We start from the raw sequence: 21,487 nt of genomic DNA, 5'->3' as shown, positions 1-21,487 counted from the left end.
TGCTTCTGTTTCATGAAACATGGGCAACTCAATAGGAGTATGTTTGGACTGTAGAACAGATACAATAGGGCCTGCTGGCTTGGGTTCTCTGGGGCTTTTCTTATTTTCTCTTAGATTTAGGACAGGTCTCTTCTCAGACGAGCTCTTATGGCCTACCCTCAAAGGTAATTTCTGCCAGGGCAGCTCTTAGAGACAAAGGTAGTCAGGAAGTTAGAGCAGTGTTTTGGGAGAAATAGAAACTAGGATCCTGGTGATTTGGAAAAGAGGAATTCTAATTTTTTTTTTTTTTTTTACTTTCCATGGAAGGTAATGGCAGAGGAGGAGAAAGGAGGGCAGAGGGAGGGTGGAAAGGGCTTCTTCTAGTGCCCTTTGGGGGTCTGCTTCAGTTATAAATGCACACGATGTTGAGGTACTATACTTTGTACTCCCAAGCTCAGAATCTCAACAATACCAACTGGGCATCAGCTACTGTTTCAGTCATCATTGGAGCCATCAGTACGAGGAATGCATGGGATTCCTCTGATGTAATGCTTCCCACGAAGCGTACACTCTGGTGGGAATAGGGGAGTAAAAAGACAGTAAAATGACAAGTGTTGGAAAGCAGAGGAAAAAATGGGCATTCTTGTGCACTTTTTGTAGGAATGTCAAAATAGTGAAGGCCTAGTATAATATCTCTTCAAGAAAAATAGAATTACTGTATGGTCTAGAAACTCCATTTTTTTTTTTGACATATGACCAGAAGAATGGAAAACACACTCTAGAAGTGGTATTTGGATGTCTGAGTACCAATACATCTGGACTACTTTAAGGGCCTTATATAAGGAGAATCACACAATATCTTTTCATGACAGGATTATTCATTTATGCAGATAACATATGGTCCAATTTGCTGTCTATTTGTATTTGTTTTAAGACTATTGGTGTGTTCATGTCACAGGAAAAATGCAAATGAAAAACTCCTCTGAAAGTGCTCCATTCAACCTTTGATTCTGTATTATGATTAGGGCAATAGCGCTGGCATATTACAATGCCTCAGTCCTCAACCTGTAGGTCATGACCATCAGAAAACACTTACATTTCCAATGATCTTAGTAACCTCCACCTGTAAATTTGTGTGTTTCAACCTTATAACTGTAATTTTGCCACTGAATGATGACTCAGTTCCTAAAACCTTCAAAAAAATGTGCTTTTTAATGGTCATGACCTACAGGTTGAGAACCAATAGTATATATAGGACTACCTCACCTTACTTGTTTTGTGCCTTAAAGATAAAAAGGAAAGACAACAGATTTCAAAATGTTCCCCTTGTTTTTTAAATTTCCATTTTGATTTCTCCCCTAATGATTAAAATAAGAATGACTCCAGTTGTCTATGAGCACCATTAAAATCAAACAATGTTTTTTTTTGGAAAAGAAAGTAATTTTGAGAGGAGTGTCTTTGAATTTACATCAATCTCTAAAAGAAATATTTGAATTTAAAAGTATCTCATCACTATGAACATATGTTTTAAAATTAATAATATCCATATCGTTGCTTACTGATAATAGTTCTTTTTAACAATTGTTAATTTGAACTAATTTTGCTTTTGTGAATATATTTATTTTATTTTAAATTTTTTAAAATATTAGTCACAGTTTATTAACTTTGTAACCCAGCTGTGGCTCCCTCCCTTGTCCCTTCCCAGTCCCACCCTCCTTCCCTCATCTCCTCCCTGCCCCTTTTCAAGTCCACAGACAGGGGAGGTCTACTCCCCTTCCATCTGGCCCTATCAGGTTTCTTCAGGACTGGCTGCAATGTCCACCTCTGTAGCCTAGCAAGGCTGCTTCTCCCGGAGTGGGGGTGGGTGGGCAAAGAGCCAGCCATTGAGTTTTATTTTGAATTTATTTTTTGAAAAGTTGATCTTTTAATTGAAGAAAAAAATTTCTTACAATATGTTCTGATTACAGTTTCTCCTCTCTCAACTGTTCTGAGCTTCTCTTTGCCTCTCCGCATACCCCAACCCCAACTCTAAGCCTTCCTTTAATCTCTGGCTTTTTACAGAAGTAGATATTTGATACAAGTTATCTTGACCATGACTCCCTGCCCTCACCCAACATTCATAACTGCAACATCCCCTGAGCTCTCCAACACGTGTCCTCCCAACATCATGTCCTCTATTTATTTTTTGTTAAACCAATAAGTTTATGATGTTAGTCATTTGTGAGATTTTGGGTCATAAACTGAGTCATAGGCCTATTTTATCAATGGTCAGGATTTCAAAGAAAACTGACTCTTACTCCTCCAGCATCCATTAACTGCTAATAGATCCTCATCTAGAGTTGGGGCTCCTCAGGAGCTCCTGCTCTTTAAAAAAGTGATTTATTTATTACAGTTAATTCACTTTGTATCCCAGCTGTGGCTCCCTCCTTGGTCCCTCCCAATCCCACCTTTTCACCCTCATCTTCTCCCATGCCCCTTCCCCAGTCCACTGTTAAGGGAGGTCCTCCTCCTCTTTCATCTTACCCTAACCTATCAGGTCTCATCAGGACTGGCTGTATTGTCTTCCTCTGTGGCATGCTTTTTTAATGCTGGAATGTTTAACAGGTTTGATCTTGACTCAAAAAGTTCAAGATAGTGAGTTAATGAGATGGCACAGCAGTGAAGAGCACTGCCTGCACTTTGAGAGAACCTGGGCTCAATTCTCAGGACCCACAAGGCGGCTATTAACCATTTGGAGAATCGCACACCATCTGCTGGCTTCCACAGGCACTACGTGTGAAAGCAAAACAGCCATACAGATAAATAAAATTTAAAAAGATAAAAAACAGAAGTTCTTTTTTCTCATTTTTAAAATTAATTACACTTCATTCATTTTGTATCCCCCCTGTAGCTCCCTCTCTCCCAACCCCACCCTCACTCCCCCTTCATCGACTCCGCTTCAGCTTCTGAGTGGGTGCCATAGTAATGGGAACAGGGACTGTCTCTGACATGAACTCTGTGGCCTACTCTTTGATCACCTCCCCCTCAGCGGGGAGCAGCCTTACCAGGCCACAGAGGAAGACAATGCAGCCACTCCTGATGTGATCTAACAGACTAGGATCAGAAGGAAGGAGAGGAGGACCTCCCCTACCAGTGGACTTGGGGAGGGGCATGCATGGAGAAAAAATAGAAAGTATTAAGCAATCAGAACAATTTATTAGGTATTGATAACTGCTGATTTCCCCCCCAAAACACACACACACACACACACACACACACGAATCCAAAACAAAACAAAAAATCCTAAACCGCTATGAATTTGACAGAAATTCTTTCTCAAGGAGCAGAATACTCAGATGCATCTACTATTAAGCTATAAAAGTCAGGGCTCTGGAATATAGAGATTGTACCACATGTTCCGGTGGCCTATGGACACTATAGTTCAAGCAACAATCATTTTTCTTTTGCTAAATGTCTTACTGGGAAGCTAAAAGACTTTTACAGGATGACACCATCTGTTCCTTACATACCTCTTTCATTTAGATGCAAAATGAGCATGACTCCTATGATTTCAAACACTGAAATGATGAGGACCATTGCACTCTTTTTCCAAGAACGATTTCTCTCAAAGCAGCTACCTATAATAATAATAATAATAAATACTTGATATTTATATAGATTATTCTGCACTGAAAAAAATCCATCAGGAAAGCAATAGCTATTTTTGTGTATATATGTGTAATATTTTAAAGTTAAATTTTAAAATTATTTCTTTTAAATTTTCAGATTATAATATGATTACATCATTTTTATTCCCTTTCTTTTTTATTTTTTTATTTTATTTTTCTCATTAGTTACATTTTGTTAATTCTGTATCCCAGCTGTATCCCTCATTCCCTCCTCAATCCCACCCTCCCTCTCTCATCTCCTTCCTTCCCCTTTCCAAGTCCACTGATAGGGAAGGACCTCCTCCCCTTTCATATGACTCTGTTTTGCCAGGTATTTTCAGGACTGGCTGCAAAGTCCTCCTCTGTGGCCTAACAGTACTGCTCCTCCCTTGTGGGGTGGGGAGGTCAAAGAGCCAGTCATTGAGTTCCTGTTAGAAATAGTCCTTGTTCCCCTTACTATGGGAAACCAATTGATTACTGAGCTATCACGGGTCACATCCGAGCAGAGGTTCTAGGTTTTATCCTCTCATGGTCTTTGGTTGAGTGTCCATCTCAGAAAAGACCTGAGCACACACAGTTTCTGAGCAGTGGAATACCTGAACTTCTGAGTTGGTGAACGGAAGGACCTCTAACCCAGGAAAATATAGACCTCCTCCCTCCTTGCCACAGCGGCACAGCGGACTCGTCTTTCTCAGCGCAGACCTAACTGCCCGGGGTATACAGCCGCTGAGGCGGAGCCCCAAGCCCTTTAGCAGCAGACAAAAACCAGCATTACGTGTCCCAGAGTCCCAGATTCGCACAGCGGCTGCACCATCCTCCCAGGGCGTGAATCTGCTAGATGCCGTACTAGCTCCGCAGGATCGCTATCACTGATGGTACGGCCTGCCCAATCCCACAGTGACAGAGAATATGCTATATACTCACCAAAACCAGGCAGAAATGTCATACAACCTGGACACACCAGGCGCTGGGCCTCCCAAGCTTGGAGAGCACAGTGAAGAGACCCCCAGGACTTCCCAGAAAGCATCGGGACTAGCGACCCAGTCTCCAGTTACAGCAGGACTTGGTGGTGGAGCAGCACTGAGCTGGCAGGGCACAACAGCCCTCCAGTTTAAGACTAACCAGGGCCAAACTAGAGAACAGAGAGCCTGGTTACCCCATCCCTGCTGTTGATGTGACCACCCTGAAATCTCCAGCTGCAGCAAGACCTCAGAACCTGGCAATGACAGCAGCACAGAATTGGCAGAGCACATCAAAGAAGCAGGGGCAAACCAGAGAGCAGAGAGCCTGGATACCACCATCTCTGCCAAGTGACCTGCCTGTAAGTGAGTGCACCCTTGAGAATCTGCAGATCCCCAGATCCTGGGTCCTTCTAAAACAGAAGCCAGGCATCAAATCCCCTCCCACCCACATACCCACTTTGGGAAACAGTGGGGCACTAGGGACATTGAAGTTTCTGCTCTGTGGGTCTAGTTGAGGAGTTAAGGCAGTTAATGCCAGAAATTGTGCTGTGATCATCACTAGCGCCTGCGACATATACAGTGCAGAGCCCCTCCCACACACTCAAGGGTTCAACATTAGCCATCACTCTGTCCCTCGAAACACACGTCCACGCACACTTACACACACACACACACACACACACACACACACACGCATGCACGCACGCATGCACGCACGCATGCACGCACGCACACTCACACTTGCATTTGCCCCGTTTGCGCCTACGTACTTTCCTCCCACAGGTACAGCTAGTCCTCAGCACACGCTGAGAGTTCTCAGCTTCCTGAAGAACTCTCCAGATGCCAGAGAGAGACAATACCAGTCTGATCTGCAGAATCCAAAAACAAACAGGGAAGGTTTCAGATAAGCCAATGGCCAGGGGTAAGTGAAAGAACACTTCCAACATAAATCAGGACATCATGACTTCACCAGCAAACCCCAAAATCGATGGATACTCCATTTCAGCAGAAGCACAGGAAAATGATTTTAAAGCCATGCTTGCCCAATTATTTGAGGCTCATAAGGAGGAAATGAACAAATCTTTCAAAGAGTTGGCCAGTCAATTGGAGCTAAAGAAAGAAGAAATAGACAAAATCCTTAAAGAAACACAGGCAAACATAGACAAACAAATAGATACACAAGTAGAGGAAAAATTAGTGGCATATAAAAAGGAAATGAAAAAAGAAATAGAGGCCATCGTAGAGAGACAGGAATCCAAATTCAAACACATGAAAGAAATGGTGCAAGGCATGAAAACAGAATTAGAATCAATAAAGAAAACACAAAATGAGAAAACCCTTAAGCTGGAGAACTTGGAGAAAAGATCAGGAACCACAAAAGTAAGCGTCACCAACAGAATTCAAGAGATGGAAGAGAGAATCTCTGGAGCTGGAGACACACTTGCAGAAATAGATACTTCTCTCAAAGAAAAAGTAAAATCAGAAAAGTTCCAATCACAAAATATCCAAGAAATCAAGGATGCTATGAAAAGACAAAATCTAAGAATAATAGGAATTCATGAAAAAGAAGACTCCAGGCTCCAAGGTCCAGAAAATATTTTCAAGAAAGTCATAGAAGAAAATTTTCCCAACTTAAAGAAAGAGATGTCCATAAATATACAAGAGGCCTACAGAACTCCAAATAGACTAGACCAGAAAAGAAACACATCACGTCACATCATAGTCAAAACACTAAATGTACAGAACAAAGAAAAGATATTAAAAGCAGCAAGGGAAAAAGGCCAAGTAACATATGAAGGTAGACCTATCAGAATCACACCGGACTTCTCATCAGAAACTATGAAAGCCAGAAGGGCTTGGGCAAGTATCATGGAGACTCTAAGAGATCACAAATGTCAACCCAGACTACTATACCCTGCAAAGCTTTCAATCGACATAGATGGAGAAAACAAAATTTTCCATAACAAAACTAAATTTACGCAATATCTACATAGCAAACCAACCCTACAGAAGATACTAGAAGAAAAACTCCAACCCAATGAAAACAAATTCACCCAAGAAAACAGGGCATACAGATAATATCCCAACAAAAATGAAAAGAAAACAAGCAATGAAACAGGGTTAGATCACCAACTCCATTACAAAAGGAACTAACATGTTTTGGTCAATATTATCTATCAATATCAATGGACTCAACTCACCAATAAAAAGACACAGGCTAACAGAATGGTTAAGGAAACAGGACCCAATGTTCTGTTGCATCCAAGAAACACAACAAAGATAAACACTACCTCAGAGTAAAGGGCTGGAAAACTGTTTTTCAAGCAAATGGTTCCAGAAAACAAGCTGGAGTAGCCATCCTAATATCTAATAAAATAGACTTTCAACCCAAGTTAATCAAAAAAGATAAGGAGGGCCACTATATCCTCATCAAAGGAAAAATCCACCAAGAGGACATCACAATCTTGAATATCTATGCCCCAAATACAAGAGCACCGACATTCCTAAATGAAACATTATTAAATCTTAAATCATACATTGATCCTAATACCTTAATAGTGAGAGACTTCAACACTCCACTCTCACCAAGGGACAGATCAACTAGACAGACACCAAATAGGGAAATAAAAGCACTCACAGAATCCCTAAATCAAATGGACCTAATAGACGTCTACAGATCGTTTCACCCAAACTCAAAAGAGTACACCTTCTTTTCAGCACCGGATGGAACCTTCTCCAAAATAGACCATATAGTGGGTCACAAAGCAAGCCTCAACAGATACAAAAGGATTGAAATAATTCTTTGTATACTATCTGACCACCATGGACTAAAGCTAGACATCAACAACAGAAACCACAAAAAGCTGACATGCACATGGAAACTGAACAACTTACTACTCAATGACAGCTGGGGTTAAGGAAGAAATAAAGAAAGAAATTAAAGACTTCCTAGAATTCAATGAAAAGGAAGGCACAACATATCCAAATTTATGGGACACATTGAAAGCAGTGCTCAGAGGAAAATTTATAGCACTAAGTGCCTGCAAGAAGAAATTCGTAACATCACATACAAACAACTTAATGGCCCAACTGAAAAACCTAGAAAAAAAAGAAGATACACCCAAGAGGAGCAGATGGCTGGAAATAATCAAGCTAAAGGTTGAAATCAATCAATTAGAAACAAATAAAACTATCCAAAGAATCAATGAAACAAAAAGCTGGTTCTTTGAGAAAATCAACAAGATAGACAAACCTTTGGACAAACTAACTAAAAAGCAGAGAGAAACTATCCAAATCAGCAAAATCAGAAATGAAAATGGGGACATAACCACAGACACTGAGGAAATCCAAACAATTATTAGGTCATACTACAAAAGCCTATATGCCACAGAATTTGAAAATCTAAATGAAATGGATAATTTTCTTAAAAGATTCCATCTACCAAAACTAAGTCAAGATCAGGTAGAAAGACTGAATAGCCCTATATCTCCCAAGGAAATTGAAGCAGTCATTAACAGTCTCCCCTCCAAAAAAAAGCCCTGGACCAGATGGCTTCAGCGCAGAATTCTACAAGACCTTCAAAGAAGTGCTAACTCCAATTCTCCTCAAGCTATTCCACAAAATAGAAACAGAAGGAACACTACCAAAGTCATTCTATGAAGCCACAGTCACCTTGATACCTAAACCACACAAAGATCCAACAAAAAAAGAGAACTTCAGGCCTATCTCTCTTATGAACATTGACGCAAAAATACTCAATAAAATACTTGCAAACCGAATCCAAGAACACGTCAAAGATATCATCCACCATGACCAAGTAGGCTTCATCCCAGGCATGCAAGGGTGGTTCAACATACAGAAATCCATCAATGTAATCCACTACATAAACAAACTGAAGGAGAAAAACCACATGATCATCTCCTTAGATGCCGAAAAAGCATTTGACAAAATCCAACACCCATTCATGTTTAAAGTCTTGGAGAGATCAGGGATACAAGGCACATACTTAAAGATAGTAAAGGCAAAATACAGCAAGCCCATAGCTAACATCAAACTCAATGGAGAGAAACTTAAATGAATCCCACTGAAATCAGGGACAAGACAAGGCTGCCCATTGTCTCCATATCTCTTCAACATAGTACTTGAAGTCCTAGCCAGAGCAATAAGACAACTAAAGGAGATCAAGGGGATACAAATCAGAAAGGAAGAGGTCAAAGTGTCACTATTTGCAGATGATATGATAGCATACATGAGCGACCCCAAAAATTCAACCAGAGAACTCCTTCAGCTGATAAACACCTTCAGCAAAGTGGCAGGATACAAAATCAACTAAAAAAAATCAGAAGCCCTCCTATATACCAAAGACAAAAAGGCTGAGAAAGAAATTAGGGAAACAACACCCTTCACAATAGCCATTAATAACATAAAGTACCTTGGTGTGACTCTAACCAAGCAAGTGAAAGACCTGTTTGAGAAAAACTTCAAGTCTCTGAAGAAAGAAATCGAAGAAGATATCAGAAGATGGAAAGATCTCCCGTGCTCATGGATTGGTAGGATTAACATTGTGAAAATGGCCATACTGCCAAAAGCAATCTACAGATTTAATGCAATTCCCATCAAAATACCAACTCAATTCTTTACAGACCTTGAAAAAAAGATTCTCAGCTTCGTATGGAGAAACAAAAAACCCAGAATTTCCAAAACAATCCTGTACAACAACAGATCATCTGGAGGTATCTCCATTCCCTGATCTCAAGCTGTACTACAGGGCAACAGTAATAAAAACTGCATGGTATTGGCATAGAAACAGAAAGGAGGATCAATGGAACCGCATAGAAGACCCAGAAATAAACCCACACACCTATGAATACTCGATATTTGACAAAGAAGCCAAATGCATTCAATGGAAAAAAGACAGTATCTTCAAAAAATGGTGCTGGACCAACTGGATGTCTACATGCAGAAAAATGAAAATAGATCCATATTTATCACCCTGCACAAAACTAAAGTCAAAGTGGATCAAGGACCTCAACATAAAACCAGATACTCTAAATCAATTGGAAAAAAAAGTGGTGAACAGCCTAGAACTCATTGGCACAGGAGACAACTTCCTGAACAGAACACCAACAGCACAGGCTCTAAGAGCAACAATCAATAAATGGGACCTCATGAAACTGACAAGTTTCTGTAAAGCAAAGGACACCATCATCAAAACAAAACGACTGCCTACAGATTGGGAAAGAATCTTCTCTAACTCTTTATCTGACAGAGGACTAATATCCAGTATATACAAAGAACTAAAGAAGCTGAAAAGCAGCAAACCAAGTAATCCAATTAAAAAATGGGGAACAGAGCTAAACAGAGAATTCTCGACAGAGGAATATCGAATGGCAGAGAAACACTTAAAGAAATGCTCATCCTCATTAGCCATCAGGAAAATTCAAATCAAAACGACCCTGAGATCTCACCTTACACCCATCAGAATGGCCAAGATGAAAAACTCAAGTGACAACACATTCTGGAGAGGTTGTGGAGAAAGGGGAACCCTTCTCCACTGCTGGTGGGAATGTAAACTGGTACAACCACTCTGGAAAGCTATCTGGCACTTTCTAAGACAATTAGGAATAGTGCTTCCTCAAGACCCAGCTATACCACTGCTAGGTATATACCCAAAGTTCGCTCAAGTACACAAAAGGGATACTTGCTCAACCATGTTTATAGCAGCTTTATTTGTAATATCCAGAACCTAGAAACAACCCAGATGTCCATCAATGGAGGAATGGGTACAGAAATTGTGGTATTTTTACACAATGGAATACTACTCAGCAATCAAAAAGGAGGAAATCATGAAATTTGCAGGCAAATGGTGGGATCTAGAAAAGATCATTCTGAGTGAAATATCTCAGAAGGAGAAAGACAAACATGGTATATACTCACTTATATAGACTTATAAGATATGATAAACATAATAAAATCTATACACCTAAAAAAGATAATCAAGAGAGCAGACATGGGGTAAGATGATCAATCCTCAATTAGAAAGACAGATGGGATGTGCATTGAATGTATGACAGGAGTCTACTGAGCGCATCTGAAAGACTCTAACTAGCAGTGTTTTCAAAGCAAAGACTCATGACCAAACCTTTGGCAGAGTACAGGGAATCATAAGAAAGAAGGGGAGTTAGTCTGATGGGGAAAGGATAGGAGCTCCACAAGGACCAAATATATCTGGGCACAGGGTCTTTTCTGAGACTGACATTCAACCAAGGACCATGTATGGATATAACCTAGAACCTCCACTCAGATGTAGCCTGTGGTAGCTCAGTAACCAATTGCTCTCCCAAAGTGAGGGGAACAGGGACTATTTCTAACAGGAACTCAATGACTGGCTCTTTGGTCTCCCCACCCCCGAAGGGAGGAGCAGTCCTGTTAGGCCACAGAGGAGGGCTTTGCAGCCAGTCCTGAAGATACCTGATAAAACAGGATCAGATGAATGGGGAGGAGGTCCCCCCTATCAGTGGACTTGGAAAGGGGCATGGTGGAGATGAGGGAGGGAGGGAGAGACTGGGAGGGAATGAGGGATTGGGACACGGCTGGGATACAGAGTTAATAAAATGTAACTGATAAAAAAATTAAAAAAAAGAAGAAAGAAAAGACCCTGTGCCCAGATATGTTTGGTCCTTGTGGAGCTCCTATCCTTTCCATATCAAACTGCTCTTCTTTCATATGATTCCCTGCACTCTGCCGAAGGTTTGGTTATGAGTCTTAGTATCTACTTTGGAACACTGCTAGGTAGAGTCTTTCAGATGCTTTCTGCAGCAGACTCCTGTCATACATTCAGTGCATATCCCATTTGTCTTTCTAAATGAGGATTGATCATCATACCCCGTGTCTGCTTTCTTATCTTCTTTAGGTGTATAGATTTCATTATGTTTATCATATCTTTTAGGTCTATATAAGCGAGTATATTCCATGTTTGTCTTTCTCCTTCTGGGATACTTCACTCAGAATGATCTTTTTTAGATCCCACCATTTGCCTGCAAATTTCATGATTTCCTCTTTTTTGATTGCTGAGTAGTATTCCATTGTGTAAAAATACCACAGTTTCTGTATCCATTCCTCCATTGATGGACATCTGGGTTGTTTCTAGGTTCTGGCTATTACAAATAAAGCTGCTACAAACATGGTTGAGCAAATGTCCTTATTGTGTACTTGAGCAAATTTTGGGTATATGCTTAGCAGTGGTATAACTGGGTCTTGAGGAAGCACTATTTCTAATTGTCTGAGAAAGCGCCAGATTGACTTCCAAAGTGGTTGTACCAGTTTACATTCCCACCAGCAATGGAGGAGGGTTCCCCTTTCTCCACAACCTCTCCAGCATAGGTTGTCACTTGAGTTTTTCATCTTAGCCATTCTGATGGGTGTAAGGTGAAATCTTAGGGTCGTTTTGATTTGCATTTCCCTAATGGCTAATGACGTTGAGCATTTCTTTAAGTGTTTCTCTGCCATTCTATATTCCTCTACAGAGAATTCTCTGTTTAACTCTGTTCCCCATTTTTAATTGGATTACTTGGTTTGTTGCTTTTCAGCTTCTTTAGTTCTTTGTATATACTGGATATTAGCCCTCTGTCAGATAAAGGGTTGGTGAAGATTCTTTCCCAATCTGTAGGCAGTCGTTTTTATTCCCTTTCTAAAGGGACTATTTCCAGGGTAGTTTAGAAATCAATAGAGATTGGTATATCAGTGTATGAGTTATAAGAGATATTTTTTAATGCTTTCTCCTTGTGTTCATAAAAGAAGGAAAGATTTAAGATTAGAATATGAGAGGATAGAAGTAAAAAGTTAGCTGCTTTTAAGATGAGGCAAATTTGGGACTGAGACTAAGCAGGCCTAGAACAAAGTGGCTAATTGTTCTGTTACTCCATCTCACTTGCCACAAGTAGACATTATTAAGAGCAAAAAAGAGAGCTATGTATTCCTTATGATCGTTTTTCTGGGTTTTAAAGAGGATGAAAGGAGGGCAGTTATGAAGACCTCTAAACTCCCTTAGAGACCGTAATTTCCATAGGGTGAGAATTTATTACCATACATAGTTTTCATTCTTCTGTTAGAGAACTTTAGTCACTGTGGTTGCAGAAGGAAAAGGGCTCCCGCAGGCTCATATAGGTGTGTGTCCTCAGCTGTTGGAAGGTTTGGGAAAGGATTAAGCAGTGTGGCCTTGTGGGAAGAAGTGTGTCAGTAGCAAGGACTTTGAGGTGTTAAAAGATTTCCTTCATCTCTCCTTCTCTCCACACCTCTAATTTGCAAATAAAGATGTAAAGATCTTGGAAAACGTCAATAAGAAGAAAACTGAGAAAGTTTCTCCAGGGTATTATATAGCATACAAAAAAAAAAAAAAAAAAAAGCTATGAATTTTTGGTTTTCAAAGGACTTAGTCCTCCATGGGTCCAGCAAAAGGAAGGTTGGAAATGGAATCCATTTCAGTCAAATAGGATCTTCAGAAGGACAACTAGAAATGTAAAAGAGGAAACCCGAAACTTTAGAGAAATGCAGAATCATTCATTCCAAAATCTTTAGGTGACAGCCAAATTGTATTTATGGAGGAGATCTAGAGGGCCTGAATGTGCTCTTGATTGAAATATGGCAAAGATACATATGGGCTTGAATTTTAATTTTTATCGGCACATATCCATCACATATAATGATTAATTTCTTTAAGATATTTTCATTCAAATATATCATAATCATTTGTAATATTTTACCCCAATAAATTCTTGTCTCTCTTTCATCTCCCAGATCATCTTGCTTTCACATTAACATTGCACATATTTAAAAAGTTTTTTATATCTATGTAAACACTACAATCCACAAATGGAGAAAGTTATATTTGAATTTTTATGTTATATCAGTTAAAATACCAATTACCTGGTACATTCACTTTATGTCCCACAAATGAAAATCCTATTCTGTATAGCTGAGTTAAACTCCACCATGCATGTATACCACATTCTCATGTATTTTTTTCTGTTCCTTTGTTCACAGTCATTAAAACTAATCTCATACTTGGCTATTGTGAATAATGCTACAGTAAATAGAAATGCGCCATTATCTCAGTTGTATGGTCCCTTGCAGTCTTTGGGAGTATACACCCAGTACTGGTAACACTAGAACATATCAAAGTTCTAATTTTAGGTTTTGAAGAACCTTTCTGTGTGATTTATCACTGGGAGATGTGAACCAGTCACAATCCCAGATACAATATCTACAACACAACAAAGAGGTGCTCCACCCAAATCCAGTATAGTGGACTACTGATATTTCCAGGATTACTTGGATGAACAAAGTGGCTCAAGGGTGGTAACTGTATAAGATCCCCCCCAGTGAGAGTCACCATTTTGGTGAGTCATGAAAATTGCTTCCTGGAATGTCTGTGTTCAGCTTACACACTACTTCCTCTGGAAGATTTCCCCACAGAAGTTGTTTACTGATTTTATAAACAATAATGAGGACGAGAATCATGAGATTTCTGAGTTGTGTGAGATTTCGGTTCCTTTTAAATTTCCTTGTCTCCCTAAGTGTTATCAGTCTTCCTTCACTATATAGGAAGAGTGTTTCTATTAAAGGAAAAGCTACACAACACTATACCACTTTCTCCGGCCCTTATATTCTGTTAATTCATCTTTATGACATTTTCTAAATTTGGAGAAAGATGTGTAGACATATATATATATATGTACATATATATATTTGTATCTGAGAATTTAGTCATTATATTATATCAAAAGTCACTTACTTTCAGGAGTTTGACCAGTTGAAAGCCCCACAGAGACTGCAAAAGAAAGATTTCTCTACATTCTACTAGTATAAGTGCTCTAAAGCTAGAAACACTAGTGCTTTGAAAGCAGTTTGGTGGAAACCCCACAACTGTTTATCAAAACAATAGGAGTCTACTTTGCATCTTTTGGTACTAAGAAAGCCAGCAGTCAGGGAGGGAGGTTCCAGTTGTCCTATCCTGATATTTCTGTGTGCCGTAGCCAAAGGGTAAAGTCTCTTTAGCAACAGGTCTCATCATCTAGTTTCGCTATAACCACCAGCAGTAGAAATAGCCTTTGTGGTTTGTGAGGACTTAGGGCTTCACTGGCCTAACATGTGTCTATAGAGTTCGTCCCCCATGACGACGAACATTTCCTCTGTCATCCTTTTGGATCCTAGAAGGGTATTTCTGTTGGTTTTTAGTTCCATATGATGGCTTGGAAAAAAAAAAAACTCAACTGTTGTTCTTATGGCTGTATTTACAAATATATAAGACACTCATGAGCTAGCCTTCCATAATGAAATTTCTTTTACAGAAGGTAGACAAGAACTTTGAAAGCTCACCACTGTCCACTTCAGGAAGAGCCAACTGATTCTGGAGGGCTGAAAGAACACTAATACAGAAACATGAAGCAGCATGAATACTGCATGCAAAGATCCCATCCTTTGTATCAATTATTTCATTATAAGAAGTAATGTTGATACAAAAACAGGAGAGACTATCCATCTAGCCATCCACAATCCAATCTTGTTCCATCTGGCCCCCGCAGTCTAAAGTGCTGCTTTTGCAGAGATCCCGAGGACTGCCTTTGACAGTCCTCGGGCTGTGCTGTTTTTTGCTGCTCATCCTGGCACAGGCCTAAAATGGAGCAGCGTGATATGTAGCCTGCTGTGCCTACTGCTGCAGGTGGCTCCCTCATTCTAACTAGCTTGATCCAGCACCACAGCCTCTTTTCTTCATCAGCTATATCCGGTTACTGAAAGAGGATGGGTGAAAAATCTTCACTTGTGGTGTACTTATTTGCATGGCGTAAACACATCCCAAATGCTCTGGCAGGGTATAACTGCCCGGTCCCTATAAAAACTCAATGATTTTCCTTTGGTGTTTTTATCATTTATTCTTCTGTGAACTCTTTCCTGGGCTTTAAAGCCTCCTAGAGACTGACTGATGTATAGTAGGTGATATTTTGGCAAAAATGTCCCTTTCATTCCAGCCGTCGGGTTTGTCTTTAGGTGAATCAAGTAGATACGTTTTCATCTACCTTGTCTTCTGTTTATCCCACCTTGATTGCACTAGCTTTTTAAGAACCCAATCTCACAACAGTGTGATGCAGCCATGATCATTCAGGCCTTTACAGCCATTGAAGCAGGACATTCTCCCCAAGCATGGTTGGATACCATAAAAAGCTAAAATGATACGCTCAGGATGCGAGGCTAAGCACTGCACTCAGGGTCAGCCGCTTTGGACCCAGAGGAGAGCATGTCTGATTGCATGCGGGTTGATGCCCCAGGTCCCGCCTCTGAGAAAAAGGTATCGGACGGGTCTGATGCTCTTTGGGTGGATGACACCTAAACGAACATCTGTACAAAGTCCCAATTTATTTCTAATATCAGAGATCAGACCTCTACTCTTGCCTGATGCGTCTAAAACAAAAAGGGGGAACTGTAGAGAGCTGCGGAATGCTATGCCTTAAAGATGGAGCTGGTTTCCGCCTTCCACCTTCCCGATGGTGAGTGCTCTCTGTCATTAACAATTCCACATTTGGCTAAGGCTGAGGATCTGGCTTGCTTCCATGTATGTGGACCTATCTGCATTGCCCCCGTGGCACGCCTGGGTTGGCTACCCAGAGGCTATTTAAGCTGTGGGCTGGCTTTCCCCGGGGTCCGAGGATTGTTCAATGTTCCCTGAATAAACTGCATTGAAAAAATAAAATAAAATAAAATACACAAATTAAAAAAATAAAGAACCCAATCTAAGTAGCAATGCAAGACGTTCATGTCTGTCAAAGCCTCTTCTACCTCGCAAAGATTACATCCCAGCATGGGGCTCTACAAAACTACTAAAGTTCCATAGTAGTAGCTGAATTAACTTTTTCCTTGAGTTTCTGTAAACAGATTATAACTAGCACTGTAACCTGACCACCTCCTATATAGCCAATTCCCCTGGTGATGCCTCTCCTTCCTCTATTGATTTCCAATCTGTCATGATTATGGGGATCTTGATCAGAGATAGGTAAGAGTTCTCAATGTCTTCTGTGAGTCAGTCCATCCACGCTGATGTCCTTTTATTGCCTCGGGTTACCCAGGATGGATCACTACTTACTGTCTCTACAGTTGTGTGTGTGATACCCACATTGTTCTATGTGTTCCCAGGTCCCACAGGCTCAAAACCCAGGTTTTGAGAAGCTCATTCCTCATCTAAAAGTCTTCCCAATTTTAAGCAGTTCAGATTCTGAACATTTCCTAAATATCATAATTTCATTGCCTTTCTTTTTGTGTTTTTGAAAATCATGCTTGATGGATATATTTTCCATCATTGTTACGTCATGTTCTTCCTCTTTATCATTTGATTTTTTTAAGCAGTGGGTTCTAAGTTTTTTATTACAAGAAAGGTGTTCTTAGCAAATAGTTAACATGTTCGTGTCTTCCAGCTGTGGGAAGTTACAAGTTCTCATTCCCCCTTTGTTTCTCTTCCATGTAAAATTTGAGACTAGCGTAAGGATAGCAACACTCTTGTCTTTTTATACAATCATTGCTCACTCATACGGAAAAATTATTTGTGGGCAGGCAAATAAGCCTATGTTTCATGTCTTATTGCCCGTTATAAAAGCATCTGTCTGCTGACAGAGCTTTCTTATGATATGTCTGTAATACATGTTACTTCCTGAGATTGCAACAATATAGTCAACTAGGCATTTGGGGTGAATCTCCATACTCACAGGAAACACACCCACTCAACAATGAGGCGTTCCACCTGATGCCAGGTGAAGAACGATTTCAGCACTAAGTACATCCTTCCCAAAGGAGGCTCTACTCTCAGATATCTCAGCGTTTGATGCATGATTTATAACTCACCACAGTGAGCCTGCAACTGTCCCTGAAGAACAGAGGCTCATTACCCCATATCACAAGGGAAATTGTATAGAAACTGAGGTTGGCCTCACATTCCCTGATGAACAGGGTACCAACCACTCCTCCCAAAAATTTCCTGTGTAGACAAAACCCAAAATTACTTACTTCAACAGAGCAACCATGACTGACTGAATATGCCATATTAAATTTATATTAGTGTACCAATGAGTTTATTTGGGATTACTTACAAGACCCTTCCTTAGTAAGTGGTTACTTATTGAGCCTGGATGATTCAAAGGTAGATAGCCGTATTTCTGAATGGGTCTCTCCAGCATGGGTGATGACATAGGCAAGTTACATCTTAGAACTCCCTGATCAACTTGGATACCAATCACCATAGGTAAAGGGGGTTTCAATTTGAAACCTTGGGCTGTAAGACTGATCCATCTCCAAGTCACCAGGCTTTCTTGTGGCCCTGTTATGAACTTGTACTTTCTTTGTACTGCTTTGTCTTCCTTTATCCACTACCACTTTCAAAAAGGCAACCGCAGCTTTTGTAAATAGTAAAGGCACTGTCAGAAGCACCACCAGCATAAAACAGAGAATGTAGGAACAAAAAAAATTAGTTAAGCACATATATAAGTTAAGCACATATGATTCAAGAGTTTAGGGCTCTCTGGGAAAAATGGCTTGAGGACAAACGATTGGATAAGCCGTAGCTACTTTACCTTTTCCCATTTGTGCTACCCACCACCCCACACCTACTTACGACGTATGAGATGTTGCTGAGCACAGTAAATCATGAAGAAGGCTAGCAGCTCACATGCTGTTATACTCAGAATCACTATCCAAACAGTTTTCCACGAAAACAGTTCACCTGAAATAGAGAGTCACAAACCTTATCATTGAGAAAACTTGGCGCAGACATACCTAGTTAGGAATGGAGATTCATCTGAAGCATGCTACAATTTAAGAGCCTACCACCTGGAATATTAGGCCTAGGCAAGTATGGAGAGGCAGATTAATGGTAGGTAAAAAGCAGGACATGACTGGAGTGAAAATAAGCCGGGTAGAACTTAAGAGTGTGGTTGATATAGGTAAAGGTCCTATTCACCCTGCCCCCAAAGCTTCCTGCATATAAAGGAAGAGGCTTCCCCCCCCATTTTAGTGCTTATTAAGGTCTAAATATTTCCTAATGCTCAAATGTAGGCTTTAAGGGATTTTTATGAAGTCACTCCAACTCAGTGCTGTAGTACTCATGTCTGAAGTAAGAAATCTGCACTGCTCAATTTAATGCACTTGTTGAATCTTGGCCTATTGATCCTGAATATACAGAGAGACATAAGTCAGTATAAGTTTTCTTTTTTCTTATTCATATGAATTTTCATAACTTTCTCATAAATAAAGATTCTACAGTTTATATAGCATTATTATGTCTAGCAGGTGGTTTTACAGCCAACCAAGAATTCTCCTACATCATTTCGAATATTTTTTGGTTGTGGAATAAATCTGTATTTAGCTGTTATTTTCTTTTATTATTATTATTATTATTTACAGTTTATTCGCTTTGTATCCCAGTTGTAACCCCCTTCCCTCCTTCTTCCTCCCCTAGACCTCCCTCCCTCTTTCTCCCCTAGCCTTCTTTCCTCGTCCACTGTGGACCCTGATCTGCTATGGTCAGACAGTAGGGTAGGAGGACTTCCCCTAGCTGTAACTTTCATAAATGTATTTCACAGAAATTAGTTTGTTTCCCAGATAAACTCTCATGCCTAGTAACCCAGTGAGCTCAAAATGGAATTTTCTAGCTCACCAGACAGTAACCATTTCCTACATGAATGTATTTGATCAAGACATTTCCTTTGTCGTCTAACTTGATTCTTTATATTCAGTGAACAGAATATTTGGTTAAAATTTTCCATTGCCCAAAACTGCAGCACAATCTTTAAAATTTTGGTAATTACAATTATTTAAAAGATGTTAACAATTATTTAAAATGTTATTATGTTGTTTAGGGATCATAAATAGTTAAAAGAAAATACTAGATCATAAATATACCTTTTGTTACTCAATGAAATTGTAAGTAAGCTAGTAAATACATCGATTTTTTTCTTTCCTCATTTATATACACATACATGTGTGATATAGTTTATATGTATATACATACATATGTATACATGTAAATATACATATATGTATATGCACATATATACATATACACACATATATATATTCACATATATACATATACACATATTTTTCAAGATAGGGTTTCTCTGTATAGCCTTGGCTGTCCTAGGCTTGCTTTATACATTTGTGTATCTCTCTCTCTCTCTCTCTCTATATATATATATATATGTATATCCATGTTTGCATATGTGTATATACACATGCACTCACACATGTCTTCCTGCTAAATCAATGCTTTAGTCTTTTTAAAAGTCTCTTTCAGAAAGTATCTGGCTAATATCACTGATAGATAACAATGCTGATTCATGTTTACAACACATTCTTTTGGTTTTACTTAACTCCTTTAAAGTATCAAGTTTTACTTGTTTAATTACAATGTGCATTTAATATTTCAAGCAGTTGGGTAAGATAATGTGTAAAAATCACAAAGATTTAGTTTTTGGAAAGGATACAGATGTAAAGAAATACCCTGATACTATAGTTGCATAAGAGTTAAAAGGAACTAATAAGAAAGGAAGCAATGTTAAAAGGGTAAATAAACAGGGACTCCCAACTGAATGGAGACAGGTGGGTTGTATGGTTCAGGTTACCTGTCAATGTAATATTTATTTGGAAGTGAAATTGAATATGAAACTGAAAGAGATAGGGAAAGTTAGTTGAATTTACAACATCCTGGAAGAAGAAACCATCAGAGTAAGCGTCTGAAGGCAGGGCCCATCTGCAAGAATGCGTGAGTGGACAAAGTGGAGAAGGGGACATTAGGAGATGAAGTCAGGAAAGTAACAGGGGCACAGACAACTGAAAGCAAAGGTGGGAGATGTTTAACTATTATTAACTAGGGAGCAACTTCAGGGTATTTAACGCAGATGATATTTTAAGTAACTCATCCTACCCCTATGTTCAGGATAGAGCATCATAAACTAGATTAGAAATGAGCATTTTAGGGTCCTATTTTATATTAATAAACCACAATTCATACTTAGAAAACAATGAAAAAATGGTGAGAAGTGACGAGGATGGAGAATCCAATTATTATTATTTTTCTTTTTTTTAATATTATTTACTTTGTATCCCAGCCATAGCCCCCTCCAGGGTTTCTCTGCATAGCCTTGGCTGTCCTAGACTTGCTTTATAGACAGTCCGGCCACAAAATCACAGAACTCTGCCTGCTTCTGCCTTCTTGAGTGTTGGGATTCAAGGTGTGTGCCACCACAACCAGCAAGGATACAATTATTAATCTGAATATTTTGTCTTTCTGGCTCATTCTTTTCTGAGTTGCTGGTTTCCTAAGTTCATCTTAAGTTCAATGATTACAGGCTTACACCAAACACAGATTGACCCTCAAACTCTAATACGCAGAAACATTCTTAGTGTTGATTCAGTGTGCTGGGAAACAGCTTTCAACTCCAGCTTTTGTTCACCCATGTCTCTATAATCTCAAGGCTGGTATTGTCATTGGGAGGACATCGAAAATGGAGGTTAAGAGGGACTTTAATGATTTGTTTCTGGAAACCTGAAAATAAAAAATTTTACTGCAAAGCAGTAAATTAAGCAAGAGTGGGTGTAACCATGAGTTCTTGATATGCCCATATTATGATATGTATTAGATTTATGGACTGACTTATGAGTTCTCAGATGAGAGTAGAAGAGAGGGGAGATATAATATGAGGAATGTTTAGAATTCTGGTGCTACTCAAAGCCATGGGACAAAGTGAAATCAGAAGAAAGTATGACCTTGAAAGCTATGTCTTGGAACCTTCACTGTCAATATACCAGTTAGGTTTGTTTGTTTGTTTGTTTTTGTTTTTGTTTTTTTATGTGACACAA

General features: G+C 39.5%; 1 protein-coding gene across 1 annotated transcript in view; it reads right to left on the bottom strand.

The window, feature by feature from the left end:
- LOC110542713 (selection and upkeep of intraepithelial T-cells protein 2-like) overlaps positions 1-21,487 on the bottom strand; it is a 42,841-nt gene that overhangs the window by 5,683 nt on the left and 15,671 nt on the right. Inside the window, exons 4-5 of the mRNA XM_060365219.1 lie at positions 18,246-18,350; positions 3,489-3,596 (exon numbers count right to left, since the gene is read on the bottom strand). Coding sequence (XP_060221202.1) covers positions 3,489-3,596; positions 18,246-18,350 — 213 coding nt within the window. The remainder of the gene's footprint in view (positions 1-3,488; positions 3,597-18,245; positions 18,351-21,487) is intronic.

This window comes from Meriones unguiculatus, chromosome 12 (assembly GCF_030254825.1).
Source record: "Meriones unguiculatus strain TT.TT164.6M chromosome 12, Bangor_MerUng_6.1, whole genome shotgun sequence".
NCBI lineage: Eukaryota > Metazoa > Chordata > Mammalia > Rodentia > Muridae > Meriones > Meriones unguiculatus.
Note: the sequence above shows the minus strand (reverse complement) of the source record. Positions and strands in the feature narration are given on the sequence as shown.